Source organism: Cynocephalus volans, chromosome X (assembly GCF_027409185.1).
Source record: "Cynocephalus volans isolate mCynVol1 chromosome X, mCynVol1.pri, whole genome shotgun sequence".
Lineage (NCBI taxonomy): Eukaryota > Metazoa > Chordata > Mammalia > Dermoptera > Cynocephalidae > Cynocephalus > Cynocephalus volans.
The window spans coordinates 61,610,418-61,632,270 of record NC_084478.1 but is presented as its reverse complement, the minus strand read 5'-3'; the positions used below and the strand labels follow the sequence as shown (position 1 = coordinate 61,632,270).

The 21,853-nt window shown below is 37.1% G+C and overlaps 1 protein-coding gene across 5 annotated transcripts in view; it reads right to left on the bottom strand.

Annotated features, from left to right (window-relative positions):
• KDM6A (lysine demethylase 6A) overlaps nt 1-21,853 on the bottom strand; it is a 195,813-nt gene that overhangs the window by 92,797 nt on the left and 81,163 nt on the right. For all 5 annotated transcript variants that reach the window (XM_063083613.1, XM_063083610.1, XM_063083615.1 and 2 more), the window contains exon 5: nt 6,792-6,850. In XM_063083613.1, coding sequence (XP_062939683.1) covers nt 6,792-6,850 — 59 coding nt within the window. The remainder of the gene's footprint in view (nt 1-6,791; nt 6,851-21,853) is intronic.

Here is a 21,853-nt window from a genome sequence, read left to right as displayed (position 1 = left end):
GTTTTTGTGGGTGGAGTATGTATGTGTTGATTATCTGATGTATATATAGGCTTTGAGGCAGGAGAGGGGAGTCAAAGGACTGACAGAAAAGAATTAGGAAAAATTACCATTCTCATTCAAAGACTACTTCCTATTTCTCTCAATCAATGCACACATACGTGAGGGGCAGAGGGTGCAACACACGTTTGGGGAAGACATCAAAAAGGTTAGGAAGAGAACACTGTAGCAATAAATGATGCCAATTATGTTGTGACTGCCAAAGGGTATGCAGGGGCTTTTGGAAACTTCTGGGGTGAGAGCAATGTTTTAGGTGATGGTTATATGGATGTTTATTTTATAATAACATGTTAAGATATACACTTATGAGTTATGTATTTTTCTTTAGGTTTATTTTATAATAATAAAAATTGTGGATAATGTTGCATACAGTCCTAATTAGCCTTTCCTTATGATATGGGTCAGAAAACTCTCTAATGGAATGGATCAGAACTAAGCAATTTCCAGAGTGCCAATAAAAACCCCAGATGGGCCTGAGTCGAAGACATGAAAGAAAAAGAATGAAAGTGGAAGAGTGCAAAGGAAAGAAGGAATAAAGAAAGAGAAAACAAGTTAGTAAAGAAAAAAGGTACTACAACAACAGGTGTGTGAGAAAGGAAGGGAGAGGGAACACAGTATCAATAACAACCCCTGAGGAGAAATATTTCCTACTCTGTCTCAATTTGTATTTCCACCCTCTTCCCTAAACACAGTATTTGTGGATATGCTTTTACTCCACAGGTGCCATCACTTTCACAGTTAGTTGATGAGACTTCTTGTTGGAGCTGGGGAAGGAGGCACTCTACAGTCTCTTTACTGATGAGTTCCCTTCATCTAACACAAAATACATTATTCAGACACCTAAGTTCATTTTCTTTTCTCAACCTTTTTTTTCTTCTCAACTTTCTTTTACTTCTTTCTCTCCTGTGTGCTTATTCAGTTTTCCCCATCTTGGGGGGGAAGGGGAGGGAGGGAGGGAGGGAGAGAGAGAAAGAGAGGGAGAAAGAGAGAGAGAGAGAGAGAGAGAGAAGGAGGGAGGGAGGAAGAGAGAGGGGGTAGGGAGGAAGAGAGAGGGGGTAGGGAGGGCGAGGGGGAGAGAGGGAGGGAGGGGGAAGGAGGGAGAGAGAGGGAGGGGAAGGGGAGGGGGAGGGAGAGGGGGAGGGGAATGGAGAGAGGGAGGGAGGGAGAGAGGGAGGGGGAGAGAGGGAGGGGGAGAGAGGGAGGGAGAGGGGCAGGGGGGAGAGGGAGAGGGGGAGGGGAGGGGGAGGGGAGGGGGAGGGAGGAGAGGGAGGGAGGAGGGGGAGAGAGAGATTGTGTGTTGTCAGGTGGAGGTGTGGTGGTTAGATAAAACAAGCACCACTCAGACCACATCCTAATTTTGCCCTTATTTTACTGCATTCATATCTCACCAAAATGCATGTAGTCAGAACATAATCTCTGCAACACAATCTAGATTAAATCTTCAACACATATAACTTCTGACCTCAGAATTCTGAGAGAATTTCAGACCATGAGAAATAGTTATCAAAAACTACAAAAGACTTTTATGATACAATACCTGAAAAGGTTCATAGTTTTCAAAAACTCAAAGCATACTCTCTACTGAAACAAAAAAAGTGTACTGCTATGCCTGATGTCATTGGCTTTTTTTTCCCTTAACATCTGAAAAATGTAGTTTTTTTTATATCACCAAAATTATTTCTATAGATTTTCAGTTTAAAGATTTCTTTCATTTAATGTTTGCCATTGTTAACAAAGTAAAAAAGAAAACGACAGAAAGCTAAAACCTCATTATCACTACCTACAAGAAACATACACATGAGCCAAATATATTTTAAAACAATGGTTGTTTTTTAATAAGACTTCTAAAAAGTCATTTTTTAAAAAAGCCTCCTCTAGAACTGTAGTAAAAATAATATTAACTAACCGTCCCTAAGCACAGTTTCAATACCTTTGTAAAGAGGCATAATAAAACTTTAAGTTCTCTGGAGATAATAAAGCTGAGTCCAGAGATTTCCCTCAGTGATATATATATATATATATATATATATATATATATATATATATATATGAAGGGATAAAAGAACTAACTCTGCAAAATTTCATACTAATAATATGGAGACTATTCTAGCTCTAAATCAGTAAAACCATATATACACACAACACATATATGAGGAAATTTAGAGGTTCTTTTTTGAGACAATTAGAAAGACTTGATGAAGTAATCAGAGACAGGTAAGACTTTAAAAGGTGGGATGAAAGAAGGCAGATCAAACAGTAAATGGCATGAACAAAGTCACATAAGTAAAAAATGCTTAAGATGTTTTCAGGGAAGTGTTAATGTAATGTGACTGGCACAAAGAATATATTTAGGGGAGCAGTAGGCTAAAAGGATCGTTTGAGGTTGAATCATTAAAGATCTAAAAGTGAGGCTAAGTTAGAAATATCATACACTGGGTTACATTACCTGCTCTTTTGCCCTCTCTAGCCAGTCTTTATTCCATCACTCCAGGCAGTGGGATACTTTTTTCCCTCCCCCACTGCAAGATTTATGTTTTTATCCATAATTTCCCTGAAGCTTGATTAATCAAAGCCCTTCCAAATTTTCTCTGGCAATCTATGTATCAACGGTAAGCATAACTTTATCAGAACTGCCTTAGTTAAATCTGCTAGTTTTTTTCAAAATAGAAGTTGTACATAATAAACTCAACACATGTTAACATCAATTGTTTTATTTTAATGGAAATATACTTAAAATTAAACTTTTGATCTATGCACATGTTTTTGCCAGACTCTATGCTAGACAAGCCTCAGAATCAATGGTACTACAATCACATTAGGTTTATGTTTGCACTATTCTCTTTCATTCCACAAAAAGCTTTAAGACCATCACTAAAACCACTCTTCTCTCTTCCTTCACCCAAAGCAGTGACTATACAGTAGATGAGAAATTCCTACACCCTTAAGAACACTTGTGATTGGTGTGGTGTTGTGGAAGCGAATCCTAAGGAAACTTTGTTATTAACGTATTAACATCTCTCTTTTTGAACTCATTGCCACCTCATTTCCCCACATAATAATGATGACTACATTTCCTTATAAGTCCTGTCAATTAGATAGATCTGTGAGCTTGATTTCCAAAAGCCTATGATTCTAGCACAGAATTATTTATCTCTTACATTTGCCACTGTAAGACCATTCTGATATTGACTGATGGATAGAAATAGAAGGTTACAGGTCAGGGACAGCTGATAAGAATTTTTAGAGAGATATATTTAGAGATACAGCTATAAGCTGTACTGGGAAGAATAACTTCTACTCTGTTTCCTTCTAGAGTATTGTCTATAGGCTTTACTTTTTCCTTTCCAACTATCTTCTTCTGTCAGTCTAACTTTTCCTTTCTCTGTATGTATTTCACTTCCTCTCACCTTAGTATATTTGTTTTTTACCAAAGGCAAGGAGCTCAGTTCAAGGTACCCCTCTCTCACCTTAGTATATTTGTTTTTTACCAAAGGCAAGGAGCTCAGTTCAAGGTACCCCTATCAATTCACCAACTTCATGAACAAAAACAAGTGAAGGCACGGGCTTCCACGCACTCACATGTAAAGCAATGGCTTTAGAGACTGGTTTCTAGCCCTCTGCTGAATATATTTTATATTGTGCTTCAATGTCTTCTTTTCTTCTTCTGGACATCTTTTTTTAAGTTTGGTCCAGATTACTAGTGAGATAACAGTACAGCTGAATAATCATGGTAAGTCCAATGAGGATGTAACAGTAGTTCTTAGGTACTACTTTCAGACATGGGCTCCTCTGCCTAAGAGAAGAGACTGCAACTGAAACTGGAAAAACTAATCAAATAACTGAACTGATCTAGAAGTTAACCAATAAAATCAACTACAAAAGAAAAAATGGGCAGCATAATATGACAAGAAACAAGACAAATAGGTTAATAGTAATACTACAGTCAATAAAATTGCTCTTAATAACAGGTTGAGTCACCATCACCAACCTAAAACACACATGTTGGTTATACACATTATCATAAAATACTTAATCTTATCAAATGCCAGATACCATTACAAAATACCAAATTTTACTTAAATTATACATGTGCCACAGATATAACACTGAGACAGCCTAAGCAGTTGTGCTGACAACAGAAAAAAAAAGATATCCTACTCTTCTCTCAGCAAATCCCAAAGAATTTGGTGTGTAATAAAAAATTCCTGATTCCAGCAATCAATTGGTATCTACAAATAAAACCAAACAAAACACAACAGTGGTTTTAACTTAAGTAAGTTCCTATCAATTAAGGCTATATTCTAAAACTCTCATCAAGCACCTACCCCACATTTTCTAATTTTGTGGCTGTTCAAGAAATAGCAAGGTAAGTTAAGGCAGAAACGTGAGGCACAATTAGTTTGTAAAAGAACATTTGATCAGCAAGACAGAAAACACACAGCCAGGGGGCTAGTCAGTTAGCTCAGTTGATTAGAGCACAGCCTTGTAACAAACACCAAGGTCGAGAGTTCAGATCCTCTTGCCAGCCAGCCGCCACACACACGCACGCACGCACGCACAGCCAGGGTGAATTCACAGACAAGGTGTGAAATATATCATTTTAGGAAGCAGCTATGATGATCAGGACAGGATCAACAGAGCAGAGGGCATTTATTAATTCAGACATTGCATTGTCCTTATATCATTCAGTTTCATTTCTTATTTCAACTGAAGGACATAGAAATCATATGTAGATAAAGAATCAAAAGAGGTAATATTTTTCCATAGCTACAAGCCCCCTAACTTAACATGTTCACATACTTACTAAAGCAATCAAATTTTGAATTGATGACAGCTTCACCTCACTACTAATTTTATGTTCTGATCTTCAGTCTGTAGGGAAGCTCACAAGTTACTACAGGTATATGACAACTGACTAGTATTGAGGTATGCGAAGGGTCTTCAAAAAGTTCATGGAATGGTTCACATAATTTTTTAATTCCACTTTCACACGAACTTTTTGAAGTATCCTTGTATATATCCATTCTTAAACTGTCTTGGGTTTCACCTAAATTATTTCTAGCTGGCCATAAAGACTATATCAATGTGCCCAAGAGAACAACTACAAATACCAAGAAATAACCACCTATCAATCTTTAAATCTGGGGACAGAGTAAAATAGAAAACAATATTTGATTGAGGAATGTGAGTATAAGCTTGCTTCTGCCCTAAACAGTTACACAATACTGAGTTAAACACACACATACACATACCTTGCTGTCTCCATCTACAAAAATAAGGGGGAAAAACTAAATTATCTCTAAGACCACTTCTGGTTCTAAAAGCTTAGAATTTTGAATTCTATGAGTAGGATCTTCAAGAAACTAAAAGATTTTAAAACAGTCCTATCTATCCTTGGTTTTATATATGATACACTGGACATGAAGTAGGAGGCTTGATTTAGGATAACTGTAAAACAAGAGATAATTTAAGACAAAAAAAAACTAACAAAGCTTCTCTATAAAAATCAATTATAACTTTGTAATGATAAAGAAAACCAGTGATCCAAAAGGATTATAATACTCTAAATACACACAGGTGTTCTCTAACAATGCAGTGCTTCCATACATTATCAAAAGCCAACAGGACCAAAAGCTAAGACAGAAGAAAAAGCATACTAGGAAAAGCCATCCATGTCTAAAGTTTCATCTTTAGGGAAACAACATTAAATCACTGCCAATGCATATGTAAAAATTCTGTAATAAATATTAAGGGTGCCCAACAGGTATATAATAGATTATGACATTTGGGCAAACAATCACCTTCCTTTAGACTCTCACGGCATATACTCATTTTAAAATTCCAGAACATAGAAGGAATTCTGACAAAGTCAGACATGTTTCAAATTAAAAATGTCTTCATAGGGCTTTACAGTTTGCATTATCTCATTTGATCATCAAAACTCTGTAAAGCAGAAGAGGCATGTGATTGCAATGCAGTTTTATTTTTGTTTTTAAACAAATGAGAAAACAGACCCAAGGAAGTTATTTAACTCAAGATCAAATTAAGTAGCAATGTTATGACCAGAATACCAACTTCCAACTCAAATTCTATGTTTTTTCCACTAGAGCATGCTATTGTCTTGTCTGGTAAAAGAACAATGGGGCAAAGACCATAATATACAAGGCTCTACACTTTATACGGTTTATAAAATCTTACATATTAAATCTCCAACTATGAAGTGGTACCACTGTTCTTATTTTATAGAAGGGAGAACTAAGAGTTTATAATCTGATGCCTAGTTCCTGAAAATTGGAATGTGCTGGCCAATGTGTGGTGGGGGGAGGGGTCGATCTTGTCTAGAAGTCTAAAAAGGTAAAAATACTGGTCATCATAGATCATTTACCCACAGATCTTGATATCTGAGATCATGCTCATTCCCCAGTTCAAGTAATCTGGGGACCACCAGTCCGTAATGAGTGAGTGAAAAATTTCAAAAAGCTTTCTAATCCAAACCTTCTTTAGACAGAATATTATGCCAGATTCTTTTAGGAACACACGCAACTCTAATAATCTAAGGTGGGTCAACACCTCTGAAGGAACAATCTAATCATTTCAAGAAATTGTTGAAAAATGTAGGCTGATTGACACTAAAATATTTTATATTTATTACACACTCAAGCCAAAACAATACAAACAAAAAAATAAGCCACTTACTAGAAACAACTAGAGTTACTAGTTTTACATCAACTTACCACTGAAATGCATTGTAATGGAAATAGACCAAACCAAGTCCATATAAAAAGGCAGCATTCTGTAAAGGAAGGGGAAAAAGAGACTTTTAGGAAAAGCACTCATATTTAATGCATATGATGTTATTAATGTAAAATATGGTATCCAAGTGATTTTAGTTCTTAAACCTCTATCATGCATCACAATATATACATTTTTAAAACACCAAAGCAACAGTGATGAGTCAGCAGATGGCACAGAATCCAATCAATTTGGAGAGATATTCTGCTTTCTGTTTAATAAAACCTGACCTGAAATAAAAAATTTACCATCAGAATTCCATGAGCAAATCTAAAATAAAAGTCTATTCTTTGGGAATAAGAAAATGTTTGGACTATGCTGTTCTCCCTTGCTTCATCTACACTCTGATTCTTTCAGCTTACTGAACTGGATTTAATTTTATGTTCAATATTACCAGGAAGGCAGCTAGAATTCAAAGGAAAAGCATTATATAAATCTAGAACAAATTTTAGTACTAGAAAATATTCACATGGAGAGACCCACCCAGCCACCACCAAGATCATGCCAGAACTACAGGCAGCCATGCCATCAGCAACACTCCCTGCCACTGCTGCAGACACCAGTGCAGAACAAGTGGGCCATGACAGCCACCACCACAGAAACTGATGCCACAAGGATGGCTCACTGCCATAACAGCAGCCACCGCTACCTCGTAGATTACCTGGTGACCACTCGTCAGTATAGACAGAAGGAGAGTCCCCAGCAGAGCCCAGAGAAAGAGGAAAGGAAAAAGAGGAAACCCACTTAGACTCACCCATTTGAACTGAGGAGCACTAGTATACCCCAGTGCACCCATTAGGGTCAGGGTGAGCTAGCTAGGGTGTCAATAGTCCCACCCAAGAACACCCGCCATAACCTAAGAGTGAGAAGACTCCAAGGTGCTACTTCCCAAAATTTGAAATCATGCCCATGTCCAGACAAACCAACATAGTGTCACTAACCTCAACAAGGAAATACTAAATGTCCCAGGGAGCAGGTCACAGAGATACTCTCACACAACTCCAACACTGAATTCAGCCAAAGTGCCTATAAGAGACTATACTACTGGGTCTACCTGGAACCAATACTAAAACACCCCATTCAATGTCATTATAAAACACATCCACAAGAGGAACTCCCTCTCTGCAAATCCCACTCTGGTGTATGAGAAAAAACAACTTCTCTATCAGATGACTAAACACCAATGTAGAGATACTAGAAATATTGAGAAAACAAGAAAATATGACACCACCAAAGGAATATAATAATTCTCAAGTACCAAATCCTATACAACAGGAAGTCCCTGAAATAATTAAAAAGGAATTTTGAGCAACAATTCTAAGGAAAATCAATGAGATACAAGAAGACTCAGACAACACAACGAAATGAGAAAAAATATCCAGGACCAGAAAGTGGAAATGTATAAAGAAATAAATGCTCTAAAAAAGAATATAGAAGAGCTTGTGGAGCTGAAGCATTCTTTCAATGCAATAAAAAACACAACAGAGAGCTTAAACAACAGAGCAGGATATGAGGAAGAGAGAATTTCTAATCTTGAAGACAGCCTTTTTGAAATAACCCAGGTGGACAAAGAAACAAAAAAAGAATTTAAAAAAACAAAGAAAATATAAAAGAGACAGCAGACAACCTTAAGTACACAAATATCCAAATCATGAGTGTTCCAGAAGGGGAGGAAAAAGGAAAAGTCACTGAAAACATATTCAATGAATTAACAGAAAACTTCCCAGGTATAGGGAGATACAGATCTTCAGATCCAGGAGGCTCAAAGATCCCTAAACAAAGTAACCCAAAAAGGTCCTCTCCAAGACACATAGTCAAATTAGCAAAGCTCAAAGACAAAGAGAGAATCTTAAAATCTGTAAGAGAAAATCATCAAGCCACCTATAAGGGAGCCCCTATTAGACTAACAGCTGAATTTTCATCAGAAACCGTAAAAGCCAAAACAGAATGGGTTGATATATTCAAAATATTAAAAAACAAAAATTGCCAGCCAAGAATACTATACTGAGCAAGGGTATCCTTCTGAAATGAAGGACAAATAGTATATTTCTCAGACAAACAATAATGCAGGAGTTCACTACCACACAACCAGCCCTATGAGAAATTCTCAGGGAAGTACTGTGCCTGGTACCTGAAAAACAGCCATCAGTACCATGAAAGCTCAAGAAAGAACAAAACCCACCAGTAAAACAAAAATACAAATGATAAAGAGAAGAGAACTTTATCTACCACCTCAAGAAACCAACAAACACAGAAGACAAACAGTAAAATGGAAAGAAAGGAACAAAAGATATTTAAAACATCCAAACAAAACTAAATAAAATGCCAGGAGTAAGAAAATACTTTTCAATTACAACCCTAAATGTAAATGAATTAAATTACCCACTCAAAAGACACAGACTGACTGATTGGATTAAAAAGATAGACCCAACTGTATGCTGTCTTCAAGAGACTAACCTCACCTGTAAACACACACACAGACTACTAGCGTAGAGATGGAAAAAGATGTACCATGCAAATGGAAACCAAAAGTAAGTAAAAGTAGCTATTCTTATGTGGGATAAAATAGACTCTTAACCAAAAACCATAAAAAGAGACAGAGAAGGCCACTATATAATGATAAAGGGACCTATCCACTGAGAAGACATAACAATCACAAATGCATATGCAACCAACACCAGAGCACCTGGATATATATAAAGCAAACACTATTAGACCTAAAGAAAGAGATAGACACTGATATGATAATAGATGGGGACCTGAATATCTCTCTCTCAGTATTGGACAGATCATCTAGGCAAAAAATCAACAGAGAAACAGAGGATTTAAACTACACTTTAGACTAATTGGACTTGACAGATATATATAGAACATTTCATCCCACAACTACAGAACATACATTCTTCTCATCAGCATATGGAACACTCTCCAGGACAGACCACATGTTAGGTCACACATCAAGCCTCAACAAATTTAAAAATACTGAAATTATATCATGTATTTATTCAGACCACAACGTATGAAAATTAGAAATCAGTAACAAATGAAACTCTGGAAACTTTATAAATATGAGGAAATTAGACAACTTTCTACTGAATGGCATGTGGGTACAAGAAGAAATCAAACAAGAAATCAAAACATTTCTTGAAACTAATGAAAATAATGACACATCATAACAAAACATGAGGGATATTGCAAAAGCAGTACTAAGAAGGAAGTTTATCACAATAAATGCTTACGTTAGAAGAACAGAAAGATGGCAAGTAAACACCCTAACGCTTCACCTTAAAGAACTAGAAAAACAAGAACAATCCAAAACCAAAGCTAGTAGATGTAAAGAAATAATTAAGATCAGAGCAGAACTAAATGAAATAGAAACCTAAAAAAAGATGCAAAAGACCAATGAAACAAAAAGTTCACTTTTTAAGAAGATAAACAAAATAGACAAGCCAGTAGCTAGGCTAAATTAAAAAAGAAAAGAGAAGACATAAATAACAAAAATTAGAAACGAAAAAGGAGACATTACAACCAATACCACAGAAATACAAGGAATCATTAGACTATTATAAACTATACCCCAATAAATTTGAAAACCTGGAGGAAATGAACAAATTTCTGGACAGACACAAATTACCAAGACTGAACCAAGAAGACACAGAAAACCTGAACAGACCAATAATAATCAAACAGATTGAAGGTGTAATCAGCAGTCCCCCAACAAAGAAAAGCCCAGGACTGAATGGCTTCACTGCCAAATTCTACCAAACCTTTAGAATTAAAACTAATTCTCTACAATCTAGTCCAAAAAATTGAAACAGAGAAAATTCTCCCAAACTCATTTTATGAGGCAAACATCACCCTGATACCAAAACTAGACAAAGATACAACAAAAACAGAAAATTACAGGCCAATGCCTTAGATGAATATAGATGCAAAAATCCTCAATAAAATATTAGGTAACAGAATACAGCAACACATACATAAAATTATACACCATGATCAAGTGGGATTCATCCCAGGGATGCAAGGACGGTTCAACATATGCAAGTCAGTAAATGGGATACATCGCATCAACAAAATCAAGGACAAAAACCGTATGATCATCTCAACAGATGCTGAAAAAGCATTTGACAAAATTCAACATCCCTTCGTGATAAAGACTCTCAAGAAATTAAGTGTAGAAGGAAAGTATCACAACACAAAGCCATACATGACAAACCCAGTGCCAATATAATCCTGAACGGGGAAAAGTTGAAAGTCTTTCCCTTAAGAACAGGAAAAAGACAAAGATGCCCACTCTCACTACATCTATTCAACATAGTATTCAAAGCATTAGCCAGAGCCATCAGGGAAGACAAAGAAATAAAAGGCATCCAGATTGGAAATGACGTCAAACTACCCTGTTTGCAGATGACATGATACTATATATAGAATAGCCTAAACACTCCACAAAAATACTCTTAGGAGTTGATAAATGATTTCAGCAAAGTTGCAGGATACAAAATCAATGGGGAAAAATCAGTAGCATTATTACACTACAACAATGAACTAGCAGAAAAAGAAATCAAGACAGCTAGACCATTTACAATAGTCACCAAAAAAATATAACACCTAGGAATAAAGTTAAGCAAGGATGTGACAGATCTCTATGACAAGAACTACAAGGGCCGAGCCCGTGGCGCACTCAGGAGAGTGCGGCGCTGGGAGCGCAGCGACGCTCCCGCCGCGGGTTCTGATCCTATATAGGAATGGCCGGTGCACTCACTGGCTGAGTATCGGTCACGAAAAAGACAAAAAAACTACAAGTTACTGTTGAGAGATATTAAAGAGGACACAAGAAGATGGAAAGATATTCCATGCTCTTGGATTGGAAGAATTAACATAGTGAAAATGTCCATACTACCCAAAGTGATCTACAGATTAAATGCAATCCCCATCAAAATACCAATGACATTCTTCACAGAAACAGGAAAAACAATCCAAACATTCATATGGAACAACAAAAGACTCCGAATAGCCAAAGCAATCCTGAGCAAAAAAAAATAAATAAATCCAGAGGCATAACACTCTTGACTTCAAACTATACTGCAAAGCTATAGTAACCAAAATGGCATGGTACTGGCATAAAAACAGACACACAGACCAATGGAACAGAACAGAGAACTCAGAAATCAGCCCATACACCTACAGCCATCTAGTCTTCAACAAAGGCATCAAGAACACACACCAGGGAAAAGACTGCCTGCCTCTTTCATAAATGGTGCTGGGAAAACTGGACATCCATATGTAGAAGAATGAAACTAGACCCATACCTCTCACCATATACCAAAATCAACTCAAAATGGATTAAAGAATTAAATATACGTGCTAAAACTATAAAACTCCTAAAAGAAAACATAGGGGAAACATTTGAGAAAGTAGGACTGGGTAGACTTTAAGAATATGACCCCAAAAGCACAGGCAACAAAAGGAAAAGTAAATGAATGGGATTATATCAAAATAAAAAGCTTCTACATAGCAAAAGAAACAAATAACAGGTGAAAAGACAACCAGAGTGGGAGGAAATATTTGCAAAATATGGATCCAACAAAGGATTAATATCCAGAATATACAAGGAATTCAAACAACATGACAGCAAAAAAAAAAAAAAGAAAGAAAGAAAAAGAAAAAAAACCCAAGTAACCTGATTAAAAAATGGGCAAAGGAGCTGAACAGGCATTTCTCAAAGGACAATATACAAATGGCCAACAGACACATGAACAAATGCTCAACATCACTCAGCATCTGGGAAATGCAAATCAAAACCACACTGAGATATCATCTCACTCCAGTTTGGCTGGCTAATATCAAAAAGACTGAGAATAACAAATGCTGACGAGGATGCAGAAAAAGGGGAATCCTCCTACACTGTTGATGGGACTGTGAAATGGTGCAGTCATTATGGAAAATGGTATGGAGTTTCCTTAAACAACTACAGCTAGAACTGCCATATGACCCAACTATCCCACTGCTGGGTATATACCCACAGTAATGGAAATCATCATGTCAAAGGGATACCTGTATTCCCATGTTTATTGCAGTTCTATTTACAACAGCCAAGAGTTGGAACCAGCCCAAATGCCCATCATCACACAAGTGGATAAGGAAAATGTGGTATATTTACACAATGGAATACTACTCTGCTGTAAAAAAGAATGAAATACTGCTATTTGCAGCAACATGAATGAACTTAGAGAAAATTATGTTAAGTGAAATAAGCCAGGCACAGAAAAAGAAATACCACATGTTCTCACTTATATGTGGGAGCTAGTAAAAATAAACAAACAAATAAATAGGGGGAAAAAAGACAACAACCACAATAATTCTTTGAACTTGTTAAGAGAAGTGAAAAGAACTGAAGTTGTTGGGGGTGGGAAAGGGAGGAATTGGTAAAGGGCCACGAAAATCAATTACACTGTAAAATGATTTTTAAAAAATTCACATTCCAAAACAACACCTAGCCATTTACATTTGGGGCTTTAAGCATCACTAATTCCTTTTGCATTACAAGACAGATGCCAATACTTATCCTGACTCATTTTGACCTCTGACATCCAAATAGGAATTAGCTACCAACTTCCTTTTTTCAAAAAGGGCAACCATTTGAGGACCTAGTATATATACTGTATCAATAACCAAGCAAATCCGTTTCAGTAAATCTTCCCTATAAAAAAAAGTAAAGCTTTCACACTGATTTGTGTGAAAATTGTCTCTAAAATACTAAATTTAACTTACAAATTTCTCTGAATTCTTAAATTTAAAATTTTAAGCTATTATTAAATTGCTTCTTGTCATACTGTCTTGGGTTGAATTTCCCAAGAAGCAGACCCTGTGACAGAGGTGCAAGTAGTTTATTTGGGAAGTTACCCAAGGTATTTTTCCTCTCCTACAGCAGTGAACAAAACATAAAAATCACTATCCTCGATGAGTTTATCATAATCTAATGACAAAAGATATGAAATTAAGTGCATAAGAGTATAATCCAAGCTACAGACATTTAAGAATTACTGAAGCATAAGTACTAGGAAAAGAGGTACTACAACACTTGAATACTACGTCTCAAAGGATGATTGGGAAAGGAGAAATAAGATGTCTCAGCCAAGGAGTTCTAAGCCATACATTTTGGGAAACAGTGAGTGATCTGGGGGTGTGAACTGCTATATGCCCCTGAAATACATGTATTTCCTCCAAAAATACCAATATACTATCTCATCAAAAAAGCTAATAGTATCCCCATTGAGAAACATGGGTCTGTGCAAAATGATGACCCAAACAAAGGCACTGATATGGAAATGAGTTTAAATTTGATACAGTCATTCTTTAATTTACTGCAAGGAGTTAGGGGAGCAGCTTTCCAGAAAATGTGCTATTTATTAAATACATTCCTGCCTAGGTCCAAATCCTTAGAGATTACAGTACTTATACCAGGGGTCAGCAAACTAATGGAGACATGGGCCAAATCCAGCCAACCACCCATTTTCGTAAGTAAACTTTTATTGGAACATAGCCACTCCCATCATTTAAGTGTTATCTATGGCTGCTTCCAGCTACAACAGCAGAGCTGAGTAGTTGCAACAGAAATCTGGCTTACAAAGCCTAAAGTATTTATTACCTGGCCCTTTGCAAAATTAAGTTTGCCAACCTCTGACCTAGACTGTATTATAGTACCCATCACAACCCCAAATTAAGAAATTATAACTTGATGAGATTATATCAGTTTATATTGAGGGCATTTATACTGTGTCTATGGTGTAGTTATTGTCAAGCATGTGGTTCATTATGTTAGCAAAGTCCACAATGGTGTTTCACTGATCTCCAACATAGTTGAATGCCCTATGTTATGTAATCAAGGCTCCAGGCTGTACAACCCCAGATATGAGCAAGGAGAACTCTGTAATCCTCTGGAGTTAAGACACTGTAAGCTTTAGTCCTTCCAGCATAATAGGAAAAAGGTATAAAAAGCAGTAAGAAATAAGGATAGGACACTGCTTTCCTCAGCTTCTCTCAGTCTCCCCAGACTATTTCCAAATTGAAGGAACAGACGTGAGGGTTCTGTTTCCATTTTCACGGACATACCTATGTAAAAGTGGATTGGAAAAGAGTGATAAATTATACAAACAGCGAAATCTAGAACAACAAAAGATGAAATAAAGAAAAGGTTGGCAACCTTTATTAGACCCTTTCCCAGCCAAATTTTCTTAAATCTATGAAATCCCATGGAAGGCACTGTTGGTTAACCAACTCCCTTTTCTCCTGGCCACTTTCAGCGAGAAAAAAACTAGTGATATAACACAGTTCTAGCCATTGAGACAAGCAGATTTCTGCCATGGGGTCTCTAGGAAAGCTCTTATTCTCTTTGCGTAAATGTCTCCCTTCCTTTTCTTCCTCCTCCTGTTAGTATGTCATAGTCACCAGAGTGCTGAAGGAGATTAACAGCACAACCAAAGTGGTGTGAAAATTACTTTAAACTGAAAACATCTGAATAATCAGCAGTTATCTAAACTGACCCCACTCCTGGGGAGAGAAATTTGGCTGTCCGTTAGCATAAAAAGCACAATAGGAAAAGGCAAAACTATGGAGACAATAAAAAGATCAGTGGTTGCCAGGGGAGGGAGGGATAAATAGGCAGAGCACAGAAGATTTTTAGGGCAGTGAAAATACTCTGTATGATACTATAATAGAGGATAAATGTCATTATATATTTATCTAAATCCATAGAATGTACAACACTAGGAGTGAACCCTAATGTAAACTATGGCCTTTGGGTAATAATGATGTGTCAATGTAGTTTCATCAATGGCAACAAATGTACCACGCTGGTGAGGGATATTGATGATGGGGAAAGCTATGCATGTGGGGGCAGGGAGATTATGAGAAATCTCTGTACCTTCTTCCCAGTTTTGCTGTGAACCTAAAACTGCTCAAAAATAAATAAATAAATAAAAGACATTCCATACTTTCAAGCCCTAAAAACAACCACCACCATTGCTTTTTCTTGATATATAAACCTTTATCTCTGGCTATTCAGAGTTGCTCACCAAAACAATTCTCAAGTGCAAGGTAAGTAAATTTCATCTTTTCTCCTGTTAATCTATCTACTGTCAAGTTAGTTACTGTGCTGGTCCCCCTGAGATAGGAGGTGCTCAGCATCCTTGGGCTCGGGTTTCATGACACATCTCTGGGTTTCAAGCCACTCCCCAAGGTCTCAGACCTCTCTTCAGGGCCCTCCCGTAGAGGATAATTACTATTGCTGGTTGGACCTATTTACAGCACAAACACACAGGAAATTGAGACCTCAGGGGGTTGACTTATGCAAATCCAGCGGCTGGGCATGCTCAGTAGAAAGGGGTTACCTAACCCTAATAGCCAAGCATGCTCAATAAAGTGGAATTTATATTCATTAGATAGCACGAATATGTATTAGAAAGTGAAACTATAAAAGTTGAATCCTGGCAGAAGGCAGAATTGTTGCTCACTTTCCTGGAGCCCAACCCCACGTCACCAGCTAAGGTGTGCATGCCTTCTTTTGCATCAAACTTACTTTCAGCAAGTGGCTGCTCACTCTCTTGAGCCAGCCCATGTGCTGTACTAAACTCAAAGTGTGTATTTCTTACTTGTATATTAAACCTGGTGTGGGTACTGCTCAGTCTCTGGAGCTAGGCCTCACTCTGTGAAAACTGTATCCCTCATTCGTTACATTAAACCAGTTCTCACTTTCTACTGTGACTCCGCCCTTGAATTCTTTCCTGTGGCAGAGTCAAGAACCCAGTAAGAAGACGGGGTGGGTTGAGATCAGCTATCGGGCCTCCCAGACCCCTTCTCCTCCGGCATCATCCCAACTACTAAACCCAAGTTGGAAGAGGAAAAAGTATTTCCACCCAACAGTGGCAAGCAGCAACCCTGTATAAAAATCAGATTGGGCAGGGGCTAGAGTGGCAGTCATGGACTATCATGATTTTAAAGGAAAACAAGCTTTGTTAATAAGTTTAAGATGAGAACACTAGCTTCCCTTTGAGGTCAGGGCTATTTTTTAATGTACCATGACTTGAGTTTTGTTTGTTTTTTTAAGGAAAATTCAGACCCTAGGAGCATGCAACAGTAAGCAGCAGCAGTGAGAAGGCAACTATTTCCCAGACAGAGTGAAGATGGGATCAACAAAAGAATGTTAATAAAGCTAATATTAAAGCTTCTAAAACTTTTATTAGACAAGATCTAAGCCAAAGGTAGACATTTAGAACAACTAATTAGGTTCTAAATGATGAAATTATCAAGATATTATTATAATGTTGCAAATTTGGGGGTGGAATAACAATCTGACTGTAGCCACCACCAAGCATCCCATACTCTAGCAATCATCTTTCAAGACAATTGCATTTTTATGCTAGGATATTAGGAAATAAAACCATGCCAATCTATTAGAAAAATATCATATGCCTTTATCTTATTGTGCTATGACACTAATTCCACAAAACTAGTGATGGGGGTGGGGGGTAGGGGATCTGCTATTAATCCTACTCCTTGGAACCAAAAAAAAAAAAGGAAGGAGTGGAGAGAGGAAATGAAAGTTATGAAGGCATTCCAAAGGCTCCAGGCATGAATTTCCAAATGCTTCCTGGTTACCCACGCTTGTTGCATATATTATGAATACCTGAAACTACATGAATCTTACACTGAACAACAGAAGAGAGTCTGATGTTCTAATGATATCTCACATTTTAGATAGTGGTAATAATCTCCCCAGCTGACCAAGCCAAAAGTAGACTTTTTTTTTTCTCTCATCTCCTCCCCCCACCCCCCACCCACCAACCCCTCGCCAATAAACCACATTCATTCTATTCATAAAAGTTCATTTTACAATCTAAAAGCCTTTGAATCATCTACCCCCTCTCCATTCCTACTGCTTTTCTCTAGGTTATTTAAGACCTCAACTTTATCTACCTGGCTTATTTCAATAGTTTCCTAACTTGTCTCTTAAATTCTAGCTTCTCCCTCCATTTCCTCCCTTTCAATCTCCCTTCCACACCACTACCAATGAATGAGGTTTCAAAAACTCAAACATAACACTTTCTATTTTAAACTCCTCTGAAGAGTACTTACAACCAGCCTGATTTATAAGGGCCTTCATTTTATAACTCTTGCTCAGTTCTCCCAATCTCATAGCCACCACCACTTCAGTCAGGATAAATAATATGCAGATCTGCGAATAAAATATTATTTTAACCATGTTTGCTTCCTCTGCCTGAAATAGTCATTGCCATCTTTCCCTCAACTCACTTCTCAATGGGTCAAATTCCTATCCATCAGATGGAGATTGGATGTGTTGTCCCCTCCAAAACTGACGTGGAAATCTGATCCCCAATGTGGCAGTGCTGGAAGCTGTTTGAGTCATGGGGGCGGATCCCTCAAGAATGGATTAATGCTCTCTCTGGGGGAGGGGGACCTGAGTGAGATCTCGCTCTATTAGTTCCCGAGAGACCTGGTTGTCTAATAGACCCTGGCACCTCCCTCCGCCTTGCTCCCTCTCGCCATGTGATCAGCTTCTACCTACCAGCTGCACGCCACTTTCAGCCATGAACAGAAGTAGCCTGAGGCCCATACCAGATGCAGCTGTCCCAGAATGGTAAGCCAAATAAACCTCTTTTCCTTATAAATTACCCAATCTCAGGTATTTCTTATAGCAACACAAAACAGACTAATACACCATCCTTTAACACAATGTTAACCTCTTCTGTCTAGAAGTACAAGGGTACTTCAAAAAGTTCGTGGAAAAATGGAATTAGAAGATAATATGAATCTTTCCATGCACTTTTTAAAGTATCCTCACATTGTCTGACACATTCCCAAACCCAAAAAGTTATGTTTTCTGATACATATTTCTAAATTAATTCCCATGCCTATTACACATATGCTGTTCATCTCCACTACAATATGAGTCTGTAAAAGGTAGAGACAGAACCCAAGTCGTGTTTTGATCCCTATGGCAAAGTAACTTGGCATAGAAAATTTATTTAGAAAATGCTTGCTGCTGAATAAGTCAATATCTTTTTTTTTTTTTTTTGACCAGTAAGGGGATCGCAACCTTTGGCTCGGTGTCATCTGCACCACGCTCAGCCAGTGAGCGCACCAGCCATCCCTATATAGGATCCAAACCCACAGCCTCAGCGCTATCAGCACCGCACTCTCCTGAGTGAGCCACAGGGCCAGCCCAATATCTTATAGTCTTTAATAACCTGTTACACATTTTTCACTGAAGAATTTGATACTCTGCTGATTGGATTTATACTGAATCCCTTCCTTAATATAGTCTGAACTACCTTTTGGACAATTAAAAGGGTTCTCCTAGTTATAATAATGTAGCAAAAGAGACTGGCTAATGCTCATTATATGCATCAGACCAAAGTTACAGCAATGAAGCAGAAGTTCTGCTTCCAAAATATATGTGTAGTACTGCATAGCAATCATGAAATCAGAATGTAGAGGCCATCAGACTTGAGTTAGAATCCCAGCCTTGTCACTTAGAAGCTATAACACTCATGAAACAAGTTAACTGACCTAAGTCTCAATTTCTTCATCACTGTAAAATGGAGAAAGCAGTATCTCCATCTCTTAGGATAGTTTTGAGGAATTAAATGAGATGATACATGTAAAATACTTAAAATACTACATGGCACTTACTTAGGATTTTTGTGACAAGTGAAGGAGGCAATGTATCTAACACCACCAAGAAATTTATCTAGTACATGGTAATTGCTCAGCGGATATATAGCGTAATACCTAACAGGGCTTAGAAGGAAAAGACAGTTATGGGCAAGAGTAATTAAAACCTATACAAAATTGTAACAGGAGGATTTCAAAAACAGTAATTGGTACCTGGAGATAGTCTGAACCACTCAAGCAGGAAACTTAGCATGGTTATTGGCTGCCACAGCTGATATTAAAAATGTAGAAAACAATAAAGTTAGAATGCTAGCAACCATTTAATTAGAGCACAGCTGGAAGGTGCTGAAACAATGAAAATAGCTGAGAGCTATAGAAGACTGGACATGTTCCTTTCTGAGGAGGAACCCTGGACACAGGTGGTCATCTTTAATTTTCTTAAAATCTAAACTAAAGGATTCCTGCTGCCAGTGCAGCAGCCAAGGTGAAAGCTTTTTTTCCTTTCCTACTCAAGTTTATAATTATACTCCCATTACCTAGGAAAAAAATTAAGTGGAGCAATAAGACTTCCATGCCATATAGGCATAATTCCCTTATTTACCAATAATATGAGCTATTTTGTATTACTGTCTACCTTGCAACAACCTGTACAGCTTCTTACTGTTTTCTATCCTAATTATTCTCGTGATCAGACAAATTAAAGACATTTCCCGGTGGTCCTCCTTGCAGCTAGGAGTGTTCATATTACTAAGTTCTCACCAATAAGATGTGTATGTAGGAATATGTACCATCTCATAATTCCCTTTTAAAACAAGAGCTGTTGAATTCTGCTTCCTCTTCCTTTGACCAGCTCCCCAGAATGCAGAACCAGCTCCAAGGCATCTCAGACGATGCAGTCAACACCAACACACTATCTATGGATAATGAACCAACAAAATAGAAAGACCTGGGTCTCTAAACAGCATCATGAAACAAAGTTGCCTTACCAGCACTAGAATTTCTACCTGTGGACTAGTAAAGATATTAAACAACCTTTCTTATTTAAGCCACAATTTAAGTCTCTGTAAATACATGGAAATCCATATCTTACCTAATATGCCACCTATATAATCTATCATGTCTTGAAGTGTAATTTCTAGAAGTAGAATTACTATTTCAAATAGGATAAATGTTTCAGGGTTATGGTACATATTGCCAAATGCTACCCACAAACTTCTTTCCTGGTGTTCTTGAACCAGTTTGTGATTATATTTAAAGCACACACAAATTAAAGGATTAAAACAAAAGAAACGTGTCCCAACATTTTCATTTACATTTCTTTAAATTATAGTACAATAACTAAAAGACTCCAGTGCATACCATATCCAAAAATATGGCCAACAGCAAACAAAATATATTGGAAACCCTCCTGAAACAAAACTACTAAAAATGCTAGATAAAATATTTTAAATCTATATTTATAAAAAGGAGAAATACAGAAAGGTAAAGCAAACGCCAAAGCCAATAAAATATCCTGAGACCTAGACCTTTGGTTTCAACAGCCAGGTAGTACAGGAGACAAATTAGGCACCACACACAGAGCTGTACTCAAGATTTCTAACTTAAACCTGAATCCCTGGGGGTTTCTTTCTTAGCAAAATGGTAAACTAAAAAATATTCCTCTCCACAGCCAAAAAAAAGAAAAAGCCACATAAACAACAAAACACATTTTGCCTCTGTGGTAGAAAAGGTAAAAAGATATTCCACATTAAATGTAGCTGGACAACTAATGAACTAAAATAGCTCAAGAAATTATCCACAATGCAGTACAGAGACAAGGAGATAGAAAATATAAAAGTGAAATTAAGAGTGTGAATGTCTACGGTATCTCTAAAACCAGTTGTAGAGACACTCAAAAAATAAAATGGAACACAGGCAATATTTGAAGATGTAGCAGCTAAAAATTTTCTAGTGTCAAAGACAACAATCCCCAGATATAGAAAGTTACATAAATAAAACAATATCCTAAAAACAAAGTGAAGTTGGCGAAGATAAAGAGTAGATCTCTTAAAAGTAATCAGAAGAGGTTTAACAGCTTCAACATAACATCAAAAAAAGCTAAAACACTAACAACTAACTTTTCAAAAGCATCTAGTAAAGCTATAAGTCAGTAAAGCTAGAAATTCAGTGTAAGAGAAAATAAATATCAACCAAGAGTTGTTTATGCAAGAAAAATATATTAGAGAAGAACAAGAGTAAAATAATTTTCATGTAAACTTACAGTATCATTGAATGTAAGACCTCATCAAATTTAAGATGCATTTTATTT